Raw genomic sequence first — 23307 nt, forward strand, 5'->3', positions numbered from 1 at the left:
GTCACACGAGCGGTTCTGTGAATAATGCGACATGTGTCACCTGTTTCTAACCTCTCTTTTTTTTTTTGGTCCCTCCCCCAGGCTTTATTACCTTTCACCATTTCTTGTAATTGATCTTTATATATATATATTGTTTAATGATTATTAGAAATACTTGATGAGTTGATTTTATTGCTTAAAGACTTTACGAAATAGATTTCATACTCCTACGTTTAGTTATTTTGTATATATTTATGAAATTATTTCCTAAATTTTATATGGATTTTGGCCCTTGTTTAAAGTGGGTATTTAGGATAGGTCATCAATATCACATTCACATCTGTGCTGTTGAGTCTGTTCTATGGGTAGGACCAGAAGAACAGAAAAGCATTTTGTCTAATGGGATGTCCATTAAAACAGTGTTTCTGTTCAACTGCATTAGCATTGTTTATGGGTGGACTTGTTCATATGTCTATAACAGCATAATAAGTGGTTAGTAGGTACACAACATCTTTGGGTGCATTCACATGGAGGAAAAAGGCGCTGAATTTGGTGTGAAATCCGTGTCAGATTCAGCGCTGAAAAAAAAAAAAGCCTCCCATTGACTTTAATGGGTTCCTTTAATTACTACCAGAAAAGGGAACTCATTGAAGTCAATGGGAGGCTTTTTTTCAGTGCTGAAATTCCACACTAAAATCCTCACCATTCTCCTCCTTGTGAATGGACCCTTATGGCTGGTCTTGTTAAGATATCTACAATAGTAACTTGGATGGTTTTGTTAAGATCTCTACAACAATATCATGACTGGCCTTGCTATTATGTCCACAAAAACATAATTTCTAGTCTTGTTAGGAGGTCCATAAAAACATGGCCGGTTTTGTTAGTATGAGCACAGTAACATCATGGTTTGTTAGGACGTCCACATCATAGTCCTTCTTAGAATAGCATAGAAATAACAAGGATCCTCATGGATCTTGAACTAGACCAAGGCGTGTTACAGATATTTGTTAGGGATATCACAAAGTGGTCAGTGTTGTCCTTCTAGGTATGGTAATGAATTGGAGCTGTGCACAGAGTTTCCAGATCCTACTGTTTTCTGCTTGTTGTACATAAATCTGTGGTTTCTTCAGTAGGAGTGTTGGCCTGGAGCAGATGAAGACAATGGCTCTATCAGGCTGACTTTCTATTTAAAACCACATGTATATTTTCATTTCAATAGAATGTATACACTCACCTTCCTTGTTCATGAAGGTTTGGTAGGAATGGTCCTTTTCACCCACAACTTGCATGTGAAGCTCATGATCAGATAGGATATATAATGGCATGCATTTAAGCCAGAAGTTTCTGTGTTCTGTATGAAACACTTTACTCTGTGGGGTTTGTTCCTAATCGAGAGTATATTTTTGGTGAATATTCCATAGCTAGTAAGTCACTGTATACACATCTCTCAATCTCAAAAATGTCTTAGTCAGAAATACTAATATCTTTTAAAAATATACATGGTGTGTGGGGATTTTAGTGCAGAATACATGTTACTTTTCACTTTTCATATGTTTTAAATAGGAATATGGGCATATGTTCCATGAGTGTAGTTCACTGGTGCCATAGAGCATGTGGACCACTTCTCAGCTTACTTACATCCCTCTTTTGTCTTCTGTAAAGGCTTGGCATTCAGTGCTTAGCCCTTCTTTTATGGGATAGACATGTCCATCACCAAATGGGCTCAATGGGCTTCCTGGCCAAGTCTTGTGTGTGATCAGTCAAAAAGTAGAGTGGACTCTACTCTTAGAAATGCAACTCTATTTTCACAGACTTATTTCTACCATTGAAAGTCAACGGGGCATTTTCAATGTCAGTCTTCATATCCCCTGCATTGGAAAAGTTGCACTTCATGTATGAGGAGGCATTCCCACCACAGGGTTAAATCTATAGCTGCCAACTGGCAAAGATTTCAGGGTTCATCTATGCCCCTGCACAAAAGTAGAACAAGAAAAAAAAGAATATATGCTCAAAAATTTGTGTTTTTTTCATTCCTTATATTTCAGAAAAATTGTATACAAGCAGGGCTGGTGATTGAAAAATAAGTGAAACCGAACATCAACCAATATAATCGATACAATTTGGTTCACATTGGTTATTTTGGTTTATTTATTATAATGTTTAAGAGGTTCTACCTGCAATTACATTTGGTCCGGACACGTCCTAATTCAAACGGATATTAATATTTTGTAGGGTCTCTTTAGATTCCAGAGTATAATATGCAGAGGGCCATAGAAGGTCATCAAACATAATAAACAGTGTTACTCACCTCTCCTGGTCTATGGCGTCATTCGCTGCCGTCTATGGGTCTTCTGACTGACATCGGAGACTGCTATGGCCTGTGACAGGAGCTCAGTGGGTCATGTGCGGCACAAGGCTATGAGGCAGGGCCCTGACGTAATTTTAATTCTGGTACACGGGAGTGTGCCATATATAATAAGAGGCCAGAGTCTCTTGATAGCTCAGGTGCACCTTGCACCACTCAGGACTTTATTAAGACTTGCATAGAAGACGTCGGTGTTAACAAATTTCCCCCACTTTGTGCTGCTTTGATTAAATTTGGTGCTAACTTGTTCTATTCTCAGCACCTCACACAGTTATCCATTGTTTGCCATTATTGTCAAGCTACCGCTTGTTTTATATTCTAATTTTATCACTTTGAAAGATTTGTTTTGTTTTGTTAATGCCACGGAAAAAACGAAAAAAGATAAAATAAATCCCCTTCCTCTGCCAGTTTGAGTGACAGATCCTAAATGCATACCAAGCTTCTCTCTGCCTCTTCTCTACCGGTCTCTTACTGCATGTCAACGCTTCTCAGTGACAGAGAACAGGGGACATATTATCGCGCTGGCAGCTTTGTTTAGCCGGCTGGCTGACGGTTTACATGGTAATTGCATAATATGTGCATCCTCTCCAAAGTCAACAAGACGAGGGTCTGAGATTGCTGAAAGCTATTTAAAACTTTAATACCTACGTGGCGACAAATTCTCTTCACGTCAATAAATGTGATTATGGTTTCACGTCTATACAAAGACAAATTAGGATTATCTTGAAAGCCTTTCAGAAGGAAGTTTTGGTGATAAAATCAAATATTTGGGTCTCGTTGGTTTTTGTATATCTCTTTCATATATGTACATAAAGTGTGCACACGGTCTCGTTCTACAGTATCTCAAGTCCTCTCTGTAAGGCCCCAACAAATGTTCCCTAACTCTCTGTGCCAGAAGGCCCTGCAAAGATCAAGTTTGGTCATGTACAAATGTCATATTAAAGGTCTAGAGCTTTGTTGTGAGCAACTCTTGGATAGTACTGGTTCCCATTGAAGAGATCAAGGAGGTATCGGTCTACAGGCAATGCACTAAGGGGGGAAGGGGGAGGCCATCAATGGGTTTGTGTTCTAGCTAGATCAACTGAGTAGGATTCAAGCCCAGCCCAAGGTCAGCCATGTTGAAACCAGACTTAGTTATTGCCCCTAACAAAGTAAAATAAACCATTCCCCATTGTACACCTCAAATTATTGGTGTAAGAACACCAGTCATAAGGAAGAAGAAATTGTCCAGGAATATAGGTTTTCAGTAGACTCATTATTGGGTCTCTTATGAAATGGATGGAATGCTCACACATATAAATGTATATATTATATCACCCTATAATCTTGGTTTAATATTCTTAAACATTTGTTCCTTTAAACCGTAGGATCATGAAAGATCAGAACAAGAAATCTGCCAATCTGAAGCACAATCAGCAGATGGAGAAGAAAAAGAACTCCGATGACCTTCGTCGGAGGGATGATAACATGCCGGATAACTCGCAGCATCTTCAGGTGCGCTCATATATCGCTGCCTTTCTGATATTGATGATGTACTTGGCATAAAGTGTCAATATATAATAGTGATTGACACTTCTCTCTGTATACTGATCCATGTACTCCGTGTAACTGGAGATAAGCTGGTGATGTTTTCTCTATAAGCCCTGACAGCATTAAAAACTAGATCTCTCCAAGTTTAGCAATTTCCCTGTTATATATATTTTGAACTAAAATGCAAAAGTGTAGAAGACCTTACAGATCTGCTTTAACAGTAAGTAGCTATTGTGTTATTGCCCTCACTGATAAGAATCTTTTGGTTACTGCCCCTCACCTAGGCCAGTATCTCATTACTTCTGGAACTTATTAGAGCTTGGAGCTTCATCCTCTTCTTATGACTCTTGATACGATTTTCAGTTCCCGTTTCACAAATTTGCACTTGCAGAATCTACTGCAGATCTCGAGGTTATCCTTTGCAAAATTTGCTAAGAATATTTTTCTTTGCCCCCTAAAGTCAGTAGGGAAATCTAAGAAACCTGCAAAAAATCTGAAGCAGAATTGATATGTTGCAGATTTTGCAATACAGAAAATCTTTGTCCACGTGCCTGATCTGGTATTCTGATGCAGATTATGCCCGTGCAAATCTGCAGGTAAAATCTGGTGTCTATGTAGGCATGAATATAGAGAGGAGACACAGTCACGGGCATCTATGTCAGAGTCTCCGGTGCAGAGTCTGTCTGCTAGCATGATTTTTTTTTCGTCCAGCTAAGTCATGGCAAAACAATTAATACATTATGGATTTCATTGCAGTCAATGTTGTCCCTCGGGATCTGTTGTTATCGTCTATAGACTAAACCGTCTTTTCTCCTGTTCTACTTCTGCTACTAAGGAACAGAAAAACGGTTTAAACAATGCAAATGTGACCCCAACTATAAAAACAAAAAAAAAAAAAAAAATGGTGCCCATATTTTAGGAAGGACAACACTTTTTAGGATCCATGGCGGATATCCATTTCCAGTATAGGCAAGACATCTAGGCCTTTGTATGTCTGGTACGTCATCTGTCCTTTTCGGCAAGTCCAGCATGCTATATATGTGTGATATGGGATACCTCTTTAACTTTGGATTGCAAATGGCTGTGGCCAAGCGCAAGTGGCATCTTTCTTACACCCTGTCACTGGAGCTTACCACCATGGGCGTAACATGGATTTTACTCCCTGGAATATAGTTACTTATCTATTAGTAATCAACCTTCATTATTTCCATAAAAGTCCAACTGAATTTTTTGCCCTTTTTCCCATAGTATATAATCTATTTTTCCTGAAGCGATGAAAATGTAATTATTCCCAAGACTGACACATTGACAGCCCGGACAGTCCATTGAGATAAATATAACATTCGCCTCTTCTGCTGTGATAAATTGTCGCTGTTATCTCGCTACCTCCAGAGTTAGATTCCCAGCCGAGAGAAGTCATTTCGTTGACATGATGTTATTCTCCTCTGAAATCTAGAGCCCCTCATTACTAGTCATCCTGTAATTGTTACCAGAGGAACTGGCCGACAGACAGGTAGCAGTGGCCAAATGTCATAATATTTGGATGTGATTGTATTACGGCTGTGGAGATACAGCGCATTGTTGTTCTTGATATACCTTTATCTTCATTTCTATACGTATGCCTTGGTTTTCCTGTAATTTTCTAGACAAATGTCACATTGACGATCAATGTATAGACATCTTGGGATCACATTGTAGAAGTTAGATGCACTTTTTTTTCCCTACATATATGGAAAAATTATTTTACACGCCACTGATAGGACTGGATCTTGTCATAACATGGCTGTAATGATATCTCATCTGTAGGGCTTCATTTTCCTGAAGTAATGATTAAAAAAAAAGTAGGATAAAATGTAGGATAAAAGTTGTAATATTTGCAACTTTTGGTTCATTTCCAGGACACACAGCACTTTTACGAAAGTAGAGAGCGCGTGGTCTCCTATTGTATGACTTTAAGTTCCTGTACTTGGGTTTCCATTTTTCAGGTCCGCTTGGGAACCCGAAAAGCGGAAACCCAATCTGCTTAAAAACCAATTACCCACGGAAAGCTACGGACCCAATGGACTATGATGGGGTCCGCTGGGTTTCTGTTCAAATTTTTTCAAGCTGTGACGGATAGATTTACTATATGTCGGAAATTGGTGTAAAATTTAGCCAAGTTTGGGGGGCCACATGCTGGCTCAGTGGTTAGCACTGCAGCCTTGTAGCACTGGAGTCCTGGTGTTCAAATCCCGCAAAGGGCATAAAACCATCTGCAAGGAGTTTGTATGTTCTCCCCATGTTTGCATGGATTTCCATCCCATATTCCAAAAAGACATACTGATAGGGAAAAATGTACATTGTGAGCTCTATGTGGGGCTCACAATCTACATAAAAAAATAAATAAATAAATAAATAAATAAAATATGGCCAAGTTTGTACCTGTTCCTAGCAGGCATATAGTTGGCATTGGCAGGTGTATGGAGGGGAGGAGGTGCACCTCATTTATTGGCTATATATCTGTCCTAAAGTAGGCGAATCTTACTCTGGCGTAGGAAAAAACAGTCATAATTAATCTCCCCTATAGACATAAATGTTCTGGGTATAATCTTACCTTTATCCAATGAACCACGCTGGGTATCTTCACATACACAATGCAGATGGTCGTTTGATCATAGAATTTGGGGATTTTTAAGATTGAGGGTGAATTCATCTTCCCAGTGAAATAGTGAATAAGTTCATGGGACATATTTACATTGTAGGGTTTTTTGTTAAGGCAAATTTCATTCTTTTACAATCCACAGCATGGTCCTCTGTATCATACTTTTCCTTTTGTAGTTGCTGTTCCCTTTGAAAAATCGCAACCTGAATTATTGTCTGTGCATGGTATACACAGAAACAGACTCAGTGGGGTGTGACCAGAGAGGGCAATGAACCCTTACGTCCTATGCACCCAAAACATGTTCCCTTTTTCATCGAAACCCATAAAAATACCATGGCACAGGAGGCAGCTACGGTATATTCCCTCATCTTTTATGAGATGGTGTTAGACCACTGTCTATTGGTGGTGTTTAGATACCATGTGGTGATGTTATTTGGGCACTATATGGTGATGGCAAGTAGGCATTGTGTTGTATGTTTGTTTGTAGACTATGCTATAAGGGCTGTCAATAGAAGGTAATGAACACGGCATCATAGTCGAACCCCTATATAGAGGTGTGCCCTTTCTTATCTTGCCTCTTGGTTTAACACATGCTTAGAGACTACGGTATATGTTTCATTATAACTCACTTCGGTAGAAGGTACTGCACAGGGCATTAGGGTTGAACATGTATATACAGGTGTATCATTTCTGAGGTTTGTGGTACAAGCTGACCAACTTAAAGGGGATGTCCAGGGATTGGTAATTTACGTACCAGGGCCTGGGGAGCACAGCTGGGGTTCTGGCCATGTCATGTGACTGGAAACAGTGTTAAACCTCTCTGTCGCTCTTCCCCCTTGCTCTTACCCCATCTCACAGGCAATTACTTATCTGGGCTATAGTGGATGGGACTCCGGTAAGACCAGGTAAGTAAATTACCAATCCCTGGACAACCCCTTAAAAAAAACCCCTCAAAACCATGGTCATGTTACATCTAACCTATACATGTCTAGGTACCATAGCCACCCTATGGTTGATTTGTGAACTGCAGCATGTCAAAGGTTTTAGCTAATGTGGTGATACTGAACGCCATTTGTTTCATGAGACATTGGTGGCCTTAGCCCATTTCAAGCTACAGTAAGCAGCAGTAAGTGCCCCTATGCATTTAGTTCCATAAAGCAGTTTACGGTCATTTGTCATGTATTATATGTGCACAAGCACACGCATTGCCTTTAACTCATCTCCATTAGTGTCGGAAAATTATTTTAACAGCTTAGCTCTCATACACGCCGCTGTTTGATCAGTTAATGGACTCGCCATGAGACACTATTTGACTTTTTAACATCTTGAAAAATGGCGTTTTGGCCTCTATTTGATTTATTTGTCAATGTTTTCTCTCCCTAACACTTTCATTAATAATAATTGTGATTCTGAGTTATGACCTCTTCATGTTTTACACGCTAGAAGATCTTTCATACATTACGCGAGACATTATTTGTTTAATGGAAAAATGTGGAGCTTGTTTGACTAGTGAGTTTACTTTTGTTTGGTGAGCGCCAGAAATAGTTTAGTGAAGTCTGACAGGTCGGAATACTTTACTGTATGACCAGCAAACATTCGCCGAGTACAGTATTGTATGTACTGTACAGCCTTTGTATGTGACCTATGATACATTCAGGAAGACGGTCAGGGGCAGCAGAGTTTTTCCATGATCTATCACATAAGACTAATAGATGGTTATTATTGCTTGTCCTGTTTGATTTACGGATTAACCATGTGACTTAGGCGTGGTTCACATCTGCATTCGGTATTCCATTCGAGGAGTCGTCATGGGGCCCCCCGAACGGAATACCAAACGCATTGAAAAGCGGTGAGTGGTGAAAGCACACGGACCCCATAGACTATAATGGGGTCTGTATGCTTTCTGCGTGGAGTCCGCACGAGTCATGCGGACAGGAAAGTAGTTCATGTAGGACACCACATGGAAAACATGCAGACTCCACTATAGTCTATAGGGTCCGTGTGCTTTCATAAGCTCACCGCTTGCCAATGCATTCGGTATTCCGTTTGGGGGATCCCCATGCCGACTCTCCAAACGGATTAACGAATACAGATGTGAACCAGAACTTAGTATCAACATGGAAAAGTGTAATGAATACTTGGGCTTAATGTTAGAAAGAAAACCTAAGCTTTATCACAAATAATCCACTTCATCCAGGCATCCATGACTCTAAATGGTAAACCACTACTAGTTCTCATGATCTGCAAGGGTGGTAGGCAACAACTTTCCAGATACCTCGGCAGATGAAGTCCAAATGGAGATTTACAACTGTATTGAGTGAAAATCAGTCTTCTGACCTTGGTGGTGAAAGACTTATAGGGCCGTCTGGTCCCCTTAGCACACCATTGTAAATACTGTAGTTCCTTGGTGTCTTTTTCCAAACATCGGCCAATTTTTGTTCGAAAATAGAAAATTACTCATTTTTTTTCTTTTTGAGCATGAAATTTGAGCTAGACAGCGGAAATTGGGTGTTCAGGTTTTGCAATAACCCCAGCAAAAGCCAAAGAGTGTGCAGCTTTCTGAAGTGTCACAAATTGTTCAGATGACACTGAAATTTCATGATCTTGGAAACTGGCCACGTCTTGACTTTCTTAATGACAAGGAAATGTAACCCAGTCTCGCCAAGCTGAAGACAGGCTAATCTTGTCCTAGGTGAGAAGACCTCTGTGGCCGTGTAATACTGCCTGCATATAATCCATCCTGTTTAGAGTTACTGACGCACTAACCGAGCACAATACAGCTGACATGGACATCACACCGGCAATAACCTGGTTTTCATTGGAACGGATGATTAAAGGATAAACCGTGTAGGACCTCGGAGCTGTATGGTTAAGTGATTGTTTTGCATTTCGAAGGAATGACTGGCAGATTTAGGACGTAGTTTCTACATAACACCTCCTAATAGTTTCTTCCATAGAAAAAAAATATGTATTGTGTGGGAGAGAGAAACCACCCTGGATTGTGGTTGAAGGTAAACCACACACAGTGAAACTGGCTGTTATATGGATAATATATTATATTAGTGACAAGATATTGGCGCCTTGTTTTGGCTCAATGAAATATGGAATTTCAGCATTGTTCTACATATTCTGCCATAATAGCAAACGTGTAATTGTTCATGGTTCATCCACTTAGATCAAAGATTGTAAAACGTATACTGTGTTTCATTTACGATGGCCGGCCACACAGAATTGTTTAGGAGAAACCTTTATACAATTTCTTCGTTTTAGGAAACAGATGTGCATTCGCCATTCTCTGCTGAAGAGGCAGCTGTGGGGTCGAGTTTACAAGGAAAGAACAATACTTTGTAGGCTCCTTTTGTTTAACGTTAAATAGTTGGTGACCTAAATTTTTTTTGTAACAACATTATAAAAGGTAATTTTGGTTTTAGACTAGGGCTTCATGGCCACTTTAGATCACATGGTACTCCAACTGGCACGCAAGCTTAATGTTTCCTTATGGAGGAAATTATGATTTGACTGCAGACGCGATAGCCCACAATTTTAAGAGCAACCAAAATTTGCACTCTGTTCATTTCCAGTCATGACGGACCAGTTCCAATATTTCCTCTTCCAACTGTGAATGGCCGTAGTCTAGAGTTCATCAAACATGAGGGTTTTAGCTAAAAAAAAAAAAGAAAGTTTGTTTTGTTGGGTGAATAGAACAACAACAATTGTTTTAGCCGACCAATCGTCTAGAAAGAAATGATCGTTGGGAAAAATAATCTTTCTTTGAAAGAATGTCCTCAACACTATTCATTCTTTGCCGCATTGGGCTTGTTCAAGAATTGATCCCCAGAATACATCCTGTGAAACAACCACTTTAAGAATCAAACGGCTAAAAAATTAGGAAAGATTCTTAGAAATGGTTGTACATATAATAAAGTCTAGCCATGAGTTATAGGCAACAGGATATATCTCAGAACTTCTCAGGCAAGTCAGTGGCTATAGAGGCATTTGCCGCTGTGGCATTGGTATGATACCACTTTAGCTCAGTTGCCAGATATTTCTCCCAAATCCTTATAGACACTTGCCAAGCGTGCATGTTTTTCTAAATGTTCAGAGGGGAATTGGAAGTTTTTGTCTCAGCTCCTTGGAGCTCAATGGACATGTCAGCAGTGTTTTAATGGCTTGCACACTGACCCATTATTTTCTAATGGCCACATAGACATGGCTGTGTGTTATCATGGGGCTGTGAGCCTAGCGCAATGGAGGCACAGGCTTCGGATGATTTCCATGTGCTGTCCATACTCTTTTCCCATGGACCCCATACATGCACACATTCATGTGTATGTAGCCTTAAGGTTAGGGGGGAGGGGGGGGGTAATGTTATCATTACAAGTTATCACCTAACTACAGTAAAAGGGTAACTGATTGGTGAGGATCCAGACATGGAGACCCCTACCAATCACGAGGTTGAGGGCCTCGTGTACAATTAGAATAGAGGAGCAGGTTACCCCTTCTTGTGATCTACAGAAATCCGAGCAGCAAGTTAACTTGTACGTACTAAAATACCTCTTTGATGTGTCAATGAAATTCAACAAGTCGGATCCTTATTTCCTTTGACCGTATGTTTCGTCAGAGAGTAGGGAGACATTTGTACAAATAGGATACAGTAGTTTCCCATGAAGTTGGTGGGTTCAGCATATTTGGCTCAATCCTAGAAAACCGTCTGTGCATTAAGTCAGATTATCATTGAGGGCTCTTTCACTAGGACTCCCACCAATTGCTAGAATGCAGGTCCACAGTCCCCACGTTCCTCCTTTGGTATGATGGATGAGCCTATGCACTGCCGATCCATTGAAAGTCTATAGGATTGATCACAACAATGATGGTTCTAGTGATCTGTGGGCCCTGGTTTTCACTCATTTATCACCTATTCTTTAGATCCTTTATAGGGGATATTCCTTAAAAATGATAGGATAGGTGGTAACGTTGATCCCAAGTCTTTTTTTTTTTTTAAATGGTGGACACAAAATGCTTACTGGTAGTGTCCTAGATAAATTCTGGCCTTTTGGCCATTTAAAGTGCTCCCATTGAAGTGAATGGAATAGGGGGGGCTCATTCTGTGTCCACTGCTACATTCACAATGGGGATAAAACATCCCTATTCTCTTGATTGGCAGGGTCTCAGAAGTCAGACCCCCACCATTTATCCCCTGTGCTATGGATAGGAGATAATTTTCATGGTATAACCTCTTCAAGCGGATTAAACTGGTGTACTAACTGTATACTATAACTTGTACTAAAAGAGGATATCCAGCACAGCCGGGGTGATTGACTTCAGATATCGTACATGGAGGAACTACTCAGCCCACTCATATGTTTTGTGTTATATATAAATATAGGCTAAATCTAGGAGCAGTGTAATGTATTGATATCATCTGCTTGATGTTGTGATTGGAAGTAAGTAACATTATATCTGCTCTCCAGATTCCATACTGTATTACTGCATTCAGACACACTGAGGATAAGCAGCTTTAATACAATTGCCAAGGTCTGCAAATACCAAGACTTATGTGCCTTCTTTTTCATAAATCCCTGCTTGTAAACTATACATATATCTCTGGCGGTCAGGGGGAAGAAAAAAACCTGGAAGAACCCCAGCAGCACAAAACTTAAACAGAAACTGTGAGGACGTGGTTAGCTCATGCCATGGCACATTAAGCTTGGTTGTAATTTGAGGGAAAACAGCCTATTTTTACTGGTTTTCTAAATTTTTTTTTTAAAAAAAAAAAAGCTGAAAAATTACGTGAACGAGTTTATTTATTTTTTCGATACAAGATACCTAATGGTTAATATAAAATAATAAGGTCTTAAGAAGCATTCCAAGACTGTGATATAAAATCTGATCCACTCACACAGTATAAAATAGAGACCAATACAGTATACAATGTAGTGAGAAGGGGATTGTGGAAATATATACATGGCTCGTATAACTGAGGGATACACCTGCAAGATGTGTCACTACCTTAGCTGAGATTTGGATAACGACTTGAATTACTTATGAAACTGATCCAGTACAATATTGCAACACGCTAGAAAAATCTTTGACAAGCTGCAGTACATAACACAACCACTGGGTGGCCCGCCATATAGGAGAGACCTCTTTTGGTAGAATTTTGTGAAATTGTGTTGTTTTGAATAGCTAGTGATCTTGTGGCACACATATCTGGAAATGTGCTATGGATAAGGCATGGGTGGACAGATCTGTATGGAACGATATAGCTCTAGACCACTAACTGCCCCTACAACAACATATACACAGTACCGCGTGGAAGAAATGTTGAAGATTAAGGCTCAGTTCACATCTGCATTTGGGTTTCCTTTCAGGGAGTCCACTTGAGGACCCCCAGAATGGAAACTTATATGCGTTAAAAAGTGGTTACCTAAAAGAAACCTGCGGACCCTATAGACTAAAATGGGGTTTATGTAGTTTCCCTTCGCTTTCCTCAAGAAACATTTAGTGAGAAAAGTGCTGCTTGCAGGACTTTTCTCTCCACATGTTTCATGTGGAAACCACATGGATCCCATTATAATCTTTGGGGTCCATGGGTTTCCCCGGTAACTGCTTTTTAATGCGTATAGGTTTCCCCAAGTGGACTCCTAGAATGGAAATCCGACCGCAGATGTGAACTGAGCCTAAGAATGCTTAAACAAATAGAAGCGTTAATAGTTTACTTTTGTCAAGTAACAAAATGTCAAGTAAATTGTAAATCACATCAATAGTTGATGCGACCACACTTTAAAAGAGGGGTCCTGGAAGTGATGATATAGCCCAACAGTGCCCCGATCTCAATATCATGCAGTCTGTCTGGGATTATATGAAGAGTCAGAAGGATTGGAGCAAGCCTACATCCATAGAAGATCGGTGGTCAGTTCTCCAAGATGGCGGGAACAACCTTCCTGTCAAGTTCCTTCAGGGTCCAATAAAGGCAGAGCTAGGCTTTCCTAAACCTAGGACAAAGGGTTCAGTTTCCTGCCCTTGATCTTTATTTGAATATATAACAGTGGCTTGTTGGCCTCCCCCTGACAACCAACACCCTGGACATATACCCCAGTTATCCCTGCTTCTTCCTTCCTACTATATATCCCTGAAGATGGATAACTTCAGTGCTTGATATTACCTCTTTGGTACTGGATATGAAGGGGCATCACCAGCCTTTGTAAATAGTCACCTGTCCCTGTTTCTAGGCTGTATTCTAACCACCTGCGGTCATTCTAATGGGAAATGACACTTACCATACTTAGAAGCAGTCCCGATTTTGGTGAGGCAATACCGCAAATCACACCTATAAAGAGTGGAGTTTTTGCAGACCCTACCTAAGACTAAGGCCACATAAAAAAACCCCAGAAAAATCTGCAACAAAAACATTAAACCATGAATGAATTTAGCAAAAGGTAGAAGTAGACGTTCTCTCTTTGTATTACCTATTCCTCGTGGTGTTGGCTCAAAAATCACAACACAATCCGCAGCAGAAAACACTGCAACGTGTGGCATAAAAGTCACCCTAGGTGTAGGGTTTCTACGCAGTGACTATAAAAGTGCTTTGTGAACATGTCAGTGTATTTTTATTTATTTTTTATTTTTAAGCTTATGTTGTGCATTTATTGCACAGAAAATAAGATTTGGATTCTTTCATCCACTTTTATCTCAGTTTGGTCATTATTGTAAGAAGGCTGAATGTAGGCTTGTGTGATGTGATGGTGGCTACACATGCTCTTCATTAGGCTGCTTTGTACATTAGTGTTTTCTTTCATTGTTCTGGATATTTAGTTGGGGAACGCTATTAAATGATATGTAATAGGGTCGCGATTGTATAGAGTACGGTCATAAAACTTTATCATCGGTCTTAGATTCCTGAGCAACTTATAGGGGTCTCAGAATATTTATGTCTGTGTAATCTGCACACATTGAACTTCTCTGGACGACAAGGAAACAAAACTGGAAATGAGTATTATAGTCAAGCCCCAAAGTAGCTCTCCGGAGGCGGGGAGATTTCCTTCCAAGATTTATAGGAGGAAATTTAGTTGCTGAAAATGTAGGTGTCAGAAAATGATCTGAAATCAATCTTGCCGGATTGGAATGACATTAAGGAGTGGAATTTGTGTCCATCCTTCCAACTATTTACTCTATCTATCTATCTATCTCTCTCTCTCTCTCTCTCTCTCTCTCTCTCTCTACTCTCCTCTATCTACCTACCTACCACTCAGCAATGACACTCCAGTAAGAAAGCAGCTGGGTTGGTGCTATGTATCCGAACCCCGCTAATATTGATGACCTATCTCAAAGATAGGACATTAATATTGAGCCTTAGAGAGCCCCTTTAGGCTGAGGCCCCACATTGCGGAAAAGCAGCTTTTTGTTGCAGATTTTGTTGTGTTTTTTTTTGTAGCCAAAGCCAAGAATGGCTAATACATAGGAAGTTCTTATACTTCCTCCTTCTGCTTATTCCACTTCTGATTTTGAAAGGAAAGTAATAAATTAACAGCTAGAAGTTATAAATGTAAATGCGTGAAATTCATGACCGCTTTTTTCTTTCTTTTTTTTTCCTTATTGGTTAGTTGGACTTTTGTGGATCAAATGTAATTAATTTTACTGAATTTCTTGTTTTGTTTTGTTTTTTAGTTTGTGAGTCATAAATACTGTAGATATTATAGTAAATTTCATGAATATAGAACTTGTTCACTAGTTTTGCATCTCCACTAGTCAGTACATGCTTTCTCTCTGTTACATCCTTTATTTGAACTTTCTCTTTTCTGTAAGGATGGATCAATAAGAAGATACCAGACCTAATGATAACACAGCTAACAATCAATTTCAGATCTAACCAGGAGGTGTCAGTCTTTACTGTCTTTGCTTTAGGCTATCTGTCTTGAAATGTACACAGATAAGGAAAAATTTAATTGCTTAATTATGTTGAGTTAAAAAAGTATATACTGTAGGCCTTAAGGGAACGATATGCAGGATTTTCTGCTACTTGACCTCCACATTAGGCGATGACATTGGTTGCTCAGTCATTCAATCTTTAAGGTTTACATTATAGGAGAGTGATGTTTAGGCCTTAAAAACACCAAAACTGTGAACGCAATCTTGAAAAGATATGGAGAAAGTGATCACATTTTCCGTTAATTCTGTACATGTGCATATTTTATGCATAAATATTACATATAAGCTGTTATGTGCAGACTTGGCTAAAGTCGCAGGAGGGCAAATACGGCCATTCAATTATTGACTGTGAACAGCACAAAGTACAGAAACTAAAACCGTAAACATAACCCTGAAAGTCAAAGGAAAGAATCACATTTTCCTGTAACTCTGTAGACCTAAATTTTATATATAAATGGCTAAAAAGCACTGAACTAGCTAAAGTTGCAGTAGGACAGTACAACCCTTTAGTTTTTTAATATTAATAACCCAATACATAAACAGTAAAACTGGATGTAATCCTGCAGAGATATAGAGTTGTACAGTTGGCTATAATTTTGTAGACATATAGATTTTTTGCAAAAATGTTGCATACAAGACTAGCAAATACAGACTTAGTTGCAGATGGCCAACTACAACAATTTAATATTTGACTGCACAAACACTAAAACAGTGAACATAATCCTGAAAAGACAAAGGAAGTCATCTCATTTTCTTAAAATTCCCTAAACATATATTTTATATATAAATCTAACATATAAAACTAAAAGGCACAGATTTAGCTAAAGTTGCAAGACAGCAAGCACAACCATTTTAAGTAGTTTTTTTTCCTGTGAATCTGCCTACTACACAAACTCCAAAAAACATGATCCTGATTCTTTAAGGACATAGAGGACCTGATCACATTTACCTATAATTCTGTAGACATAAATTTTACATGGCGATTTTCATAAGGCTGATAAGCACAGACCTAGCTAAAGTTGCAGGTGGGAAAGTACAACCATTTAATTTTTCACTGTAAACGACTTACTCCACAAACACTAAAACGGTGAACATAATCCTGAAAAGACATAGAGAAGCAATTACATTTTCCTATAATTCTGTAGACATACATTTCGTCTATAGATGTTACATAGCTGTCTTAAAAAGCACAGACCAAGCTAAAGATTGAAAGACCAATTACTACCATTTATTTGAATTTTTACCGTGAGTCCCTAATGCACAAACACTGAAAATGTGAACAGAACTGATCTCACTTGCCCATAATTTTGTATAAATGTAGGCACACACTCTCCCTAATGTGTATGATTATCCCCTGACCATAATTTTGAAGACACAGATATTTTATACATAAATGTTACCTACAAGGTTAAAGTCGTAGGAAGGCAAGTACAGCCATTAATTTTTTTAACGGTAAGCAGCCCAATGCATAAACTCTACGACTGAACATAATCCTGAAAAGTTGTAGAGGAAGCCATCACACTTTCCTATAGTTCAATATGCATATATATTTTATGTGTAAATGTTACATACAAGGCTGATAAGTATAGACTTTGCTAAAGTCGCAGGAGGGCAAGTACAACCATTCCATTTTTGACTGTAAACAGTCAAATGCATAAACACTAAAACTGAACGTAATCCTGAAAAGTCGTAGAGGAAGCCATCACATTTTCCTATAATTCTGTACCCTTCAAGGTACACCTGATGATATAGCAGGAAGACTAGAGTGCTGTCTAAATGAGACATTATGGGCACTTCTCTGCTACGTCTCAGAAAATGCCTCCTTTGTCAGACTTCACACATTCATGCAAATGTGCCCTCAGCCTGACTAAACGTCGGGGCCACACACTGTTGATGTTAATGCATTAAATTACTGGTGCGCTGTCAGATGTAATTACACGTGCCGGGAGTGAAGCACAGTGCTCGGCTGTCTCATCCCCAGTCACTGGAAAAGCACATCTATCCGTGGTTTGTGTTTCTCTCCTCTAAATTCGAGACAGATCCCTTCTACAGAATCTTCCCATTTCACCTTAAGTGGCTCCTCTCATCTAATTGGCATACTTCTCCTTGGATTAAGTGCTGGATTAAATACTTTGCTACCCCAATAACATGGCACAGCATACGCTTGGCACTTTAGGTTACCTGCATGTTACGGTGAGGGGCTGACCATCTGTTTATACAGTAGATTCTGCTGCTGGCTGCCATTTGTCTCTACAGGTAATGCAATATATCAGAATTTCAGCCTTCACCCCACTGAAATGTATCGAAATACATTTTTTCACGTGTCAGTAAATCAGCACAATTACACAAAAAAAGGTTAGTAGAGGGTTTTCGTTGGAGCGTGAACTGTTATGACATCTCAAGATGGTGCGTGTACTCAGATGGTGGAAAAGCTCACTCTTTATCCTTTTCGATGATCATAATTTGTGTCGTAACATCATGGTTGGTTGGAAAGAAATTGCTTGAGAAAGTTACATTCATGTGGGGGTGAAATACAAGCTTCAAAAGGTTATTCACACCTCCCTTCCCGCCCCACTACCCTCATCATGGACTATGGCGCCCAAGCTCAGGTTTCATGGTTGATTATTGTAGGTGTAGCAAACAGCACATGAAGATAAGGAGGGGTTTAATCTTTTTAGCAATGGTGTACATGCCATAGGGGTTACTTCTGGAAGTTATGTGGGGTCTGGAAAAGAGGGGCTCCAGTTTATTTAGTTATACCATGTTCCTTATGGAAAATTAAGCCAATGAACCACAGACATTGGAGGTTTATAGAAAATCTTCTCACTCCAGAGCACCAGAAGGAAGGAATCATACATTAATTATGCACAGACTGCCAACTATCAAAATTGTCAGAAAGGAGATCAAATAAATGTATCCGGTCTTAGTGTTGTGAACATGACCTGTGGGCCCCCTTCGGTTCTGGGCATAGTCACAGCTCCAACTCTTGTAACCTCCATAGTTACGCCAGTAGACACCTCTGTAGGGTATATTTGGTTTCATGCAGTGAAAGGACATCTAGAAGACCTGATACATGTCAAAGATATGTAAGATGTTAAATATTTCTAGTGTTACTTTCACCCTAGAAGCCTTGAATTAGGAAACGATTAAACCATCTTGGATTTTACCAGAGGTCTTTGGTAGGTATGGCAAAGACAGTCTAGTTCAAGTATCTTTAAGCCTCTAAACTCTGGAGTAAATGTTAGGGTGCACTAAGTATACGCTGAGCTGATTCTGAACATAAAACACGTTCAGAATCAGCGAGTACAAAGCAGATCCCATTCATTTCAATGGGAGCCGGCATACGAGCACTCCCCATTGAAATGCATGGGCTGCTTTTTTCCCTATCGGTTTCAATGGAAACTTACCTGCAATACTTGGTGCAATTTTTTTTTCTCTGTGTATCAGCTGCTGATTAGTTGCTCAATAGAGGTTGTTGGGTGTGAGACCCCCACAGATCTAATATTAATGGCCTATCCTTAGGATAGGTCAACAATATTTTTAACCCAGAGAAAAACCCCATAAGGCTAAGGCCCCACGGTCCATAATCTCAGCGCTAAAGCGCTGCGGAAAGAACCGCGGCGTGAACGTCCTGCGGTTCTTTCCGCAGCGCTTTTAAGAGAAAGTTCACAGAGTTTTCCTCTGCGGACTTTCTCTTAACATTATATCTACGGGAAAGCCGCCGGTGTTTCCATAGATATAATTGACATGCTGCGATTTGCAAAGCCGCAACGGCTTTGCAAATCGCAGCGTGTCTGCTCTGCGATTTCTTCCTCAAAGTGGGCATGGGATTCGCATGAATCCCATCCCCTTTGCTTGCACTGTAAAACACTGTGATTTTTTCCCGCAGCGTCTCCGCTGCGGGCAAATTGCAGCATTTACGTCCGGTGGGGCCCCCGGCCTAAGGGTGAAATCTGTCCATAGGACTTACCATGTACCTCCAAAGTGTAGAAGCCTCCTTCGTTGTTTGCCTGTGTTTCATATTGGTCCTCAGGTCCTTCAGTATTTCCTTCTTTCTTCCATGTAAGCTGATTTGAATTACATCATAGTTATCAAATAACAAATTCAATATGGTTTCCCAATTATATTTTTCCATGTAAGATTTTTTTATTTTTTTAAAATCATTATATTGTTTAATTTTTCACAATCTAACTTAATGTAATTTGTAAGTGGTATTGTCTGTTGTGGTGATCATGAAATAACTGATACATGCGGAGTGTATTATAATTGTATATGGTCGACTATCCCATGAAAAGTAGCAGCTGCAGTCTTCTTTCTTGATCCAGGTTCCGGGTAGTTCCACGTGTTGATACTTTACCCATTGCTCACCACTTAAGAGGAGAGGCCAGATTGAATAGATGAATGATGCTTTGCACAAGGCCTTGACAGGCTCTGGCAAGATACAGGAAAATGCAGGCATTCATGGAAGAATTTTGCCTTTCACACACACTGAGAAAATCTTCAAAGACGAATCGAAATAAAGAAGGGAACAGTCAAGCGGTTAGTTTTTTGAAGTTTGGTTTGGGCAGTGCCAAATGTAGAATAATTCTGGTTGCTGTGATGTATGGGTCACTGAGGCACTTACCCTCTGCAATGCACCATTTTACAGACTGGAATTTCCTGCCAACCTCATATGGCACATGTTCCCTGTGCTGAGTGGAGCCATGAACCTATTATTCTAGGGTGTCTTATGAAGTTCAACTAGTTTACTGTACATTCGATTTAGTACTTTTACAGATTTTCTTCACTGAAAAATGTTCTTTGGAAGTCCAAAATGGCACTGGCTGAGATGGTGAATTGGCACGGATTGACTCTTCTCATGCTATGCTCCATTGCTCTTAGGCACAAAAAAATAGTCAACGCTCAGAACTGTTCATTTGTGGTAGACCGCCTGCCAGGGATGCATTTCTTCTTCTCCCTCTTCAGTAGTATGTCTACCTAGCGCATTCTTAAAATCGTCTCTCTTGTATTATGCACTTTTTCATCTCAAAACAAAAATTGAGGGCAAGAGAAGAGGAAATTGGCTTACCAGTACTCAGTTCACACTTTGTCTTTCTGCCATAAGAATCCTAGTTTTATAAAATACTAGCAGGAGGACCCGACTTCACACGGGTATGTTTCATTTTTTTTTTTTTTCCTGTAGATTGTGAGCCCCATATAACGATCACAGTGTACATTTATTTTCCTATCAGTACGTCTTTTTAGAATGGGAGGAAATCCACACAAACACGGGGAGAACATACAAACTCCTTGCCGGTGTTGTTCCTGGCGAGATTCGAACCCAGCCCTGCAAGGCTGCCGTTCTAACCACTGAGCCACCGTGTTGCCCCGAGTATTTTTGTTAGTGTAGTGGGTCCATAAGAATTGCCCAGTTTTGCACTGGTTTATTTTGTATGTCGTTTGTGTGTGTATCCATAAGCGTCATGTGATCATGTATATCTTAGTTTGGATGTCATTGAAAATCCTGCAATTGGTTGTTATGCATACCTGGAGTAAAACTGTGTGTATGTGACCTTGTGTAATAGTGTCATCAACAGTGCCTTGCCCCTTTAAAGCTGTCTACGGCAGTGAAGAAAATTGGCTGGGTTGTTATGGAAACTTGGAGTAAAGCTCTTAAGTGTGATGATGTGTGCTGAGCGCTGTATCTAATCCCCTGATGTGTAATGGTGTGTTCTGCACTGTGTATCTAATCCTCTGGCTTGTGATACTGTGTGCTAAGCTGTGTATCCAAATCACTGATGTGTTATGGTGTATGATGAGTTGTGTATCTAATCAGCTGATGTGTGATGGTGTATGCTGAACTGTGTATCTAATTCTCTAATGTGTGATACTGTGTGCTTAGCTCTGTATTAAAATCACTGATGTGTGATGGTGTGTGCTGAGCTGTGTATCTAATTCTCTGATGTGTGATACTGTTTGCTGAGTTGTGTATCTAATCCCCTGATGTGTTATGGTGTATGCTGAGTTGTGTATCTAATCCCCTGATGTGTGATGGTGTATGCTGAACTGTGTATCTAATTCTCTAATGTGTGATGCTGTTTGCTGAGCTGTATATCTAATGCTCTGATGTGTGTTGGTTTGTGCTGAGTTGTGTATCTAATCCTCTGATGTGTGTATCTCAGTTTGTACATTAGTGTTGAATACACCTGGAGTAATGCTGTGTGCATGTGGAGTGATCAGCTGTTGTGCCCTTATGATCACTACAGTGACATAAATATTGCTCATTTTGAGGGAAGGGGTTAAATATGAATAGAATAATGCGTATGTTCCAAACCATGTCTGGATCACTACTCTAATTCTTTTTTTTTTGTTTAACTTTGGGCAGTATTTTTGTATTTAATGACCTGAAAATGTTACTGTACTTAACCAGGTCATGCTGTCTGTAGGGTATTGTCGGACTCACTCCATCACTATGATAAGTGCAGCCCCTCTGTACTTCGTGGTTTGCATATATTATAACAAACAGGTGGGAGGCTGGTGAAGGAAATACATGGGTAGCCTCTGGCTCTATGAGGTCATGCTTCTGTTGCAGACAGTCTAGTCAAGCAAGTACAGTTTGACCTATGACCAAATTTACATCCTGCGTATGAAATAAATCTCCGACATTCTAATATAATGCACCTATTGAGTCAACAACCAATTACTAGTAATAACGCTTTCTTCTTTAATAGTGTTGCATGGCTCCTTATTTTACACATTTGGTGCCTTCAAAACTACTTTAAATCATGATAACTGAAGTGAGTAGGGTTTCTCCAAACGGTCCTACCTATTGTTTTGGTGGCCAAGCCTCTCAGTGGCCAAGTAAACGTCCATAAGGACGATGGAACGTCATGAAAAGCAAAATAAAGCATAACTAATAACATTTAAGAACGATCTGCATAAGGAGGGAGAAGGGGGAAGGGGAGGTGGAGCAAGAAATAAAAAATGAAGGAGGGAACAGGGGGAGGGAATTTGCTACGAACAAACCCACCACTTGCTATGGAGCCTCAGTCAGCCAAATCCCTGTATGCCTGAGTGCCCTGGAAGAGAAGCCAAGGCGTCCAAGTGTCCATATAAGCTGAATGGGCATCACGAAGAGAGGAGTTGAGATCATCCATGACTCGGATGTCTTCAACCTTGTGGATACAGTGACGAGGGGGGGGAGGGGTTGGGAGATTTCCAGAGTGCTGGGATACAGGCCCTTGCTGCGTTGAGCATATGGCGCAGGGAGTACTTACGGTACGTGTGGAGAAGGAAGTCTGGGAGGTAGAGCAGGAAAAAGGTTGGGAAGGAGGGAAGGGAGGATTGAAAATTCTGGCAGAGCACTCTGTGAACCCCATCCCAAAAGTCCCTCAAAGCTTAGAACTCCCAAAAAATATGCAGAAGGGTCCCCACCTCCGAACCACATCGCCAGCAGGTAGACGAAGAGGACGGTTAAAACTTATGCAGTTTGGACGGGACATGGTACCACTGGGTCAGGAGCTTGTAACCGGCCTCCTGGTACTTACTGGTGACTGAACATTTGTGGGCAAATTCCAGCATTCTGGAACATTGGGAGTCAGAGAAAGATAGATTCAGGGCCACTTCCCATTTGGCCAGGAAAGGCAAACGGTAGCCTGGAGGAGGGGAAACCAAAAGCAAATAGAAGTCAGAAAGCATACGGGACTTTTCATCTGTCAAAATAATGGGCAATAACCAATACCCCATTATTGTCAATAGGATCTATAGGGCTGCATTAGTCTCCATTATGAGATGGATCCATTTTCATAGTTCTTTCCTTTGTTTTTTTTTCTATGATGGAACAGACGAACAGAAAGAACACCACATGTGAACATAGCCTTATGCT

At 40.1% G+C, this 23307-nt stretch overlaps 1 protein-coding gene across 8 annotated transcripts in view; it reads left to right on the plus strand.

The window, feature by feature from the left end:
* Window positions 1-23307, plus strand: part of ERC2 (ELKS/RAB6-interacting/CAST family member 2) — a 647893-nt gene that overhangs the window by 295752 nt on the left and 328834 nt on the right. For all 8 annotated transcript variants that reach the window (XR_012717475.1, XR_012717478.1, XR_012717476.1 and 5 more), the window contains one exon: window positions 3712-3838. Coding sequence is in view for 1 of the 8 variants with exons in the window: in XM_075287893.1 (XP_075143994.1) it covers window positions 3712-3838 (127 nt within the window). In the remaining 7 variants the exon portion in view is untranslated. The remainder of the gene's footprint in view (window positions 1-3711; window positions 3839-23307) is intronic.

This window comes from Leptodactylus fuscus, chromosome 9 (assembly GCF_031893055.1).
Source record: "Leptodactylus fuscus isolate aLepFus1 chromosome 9, aLepFus1.hap2, whole genome shotgun sequence".
NCBI lineage: Eukaryota > Metazoa > Chordata > Amphibia > Anura > Leptodactylidae > Leptodactylus > Leptodactylus fuscus.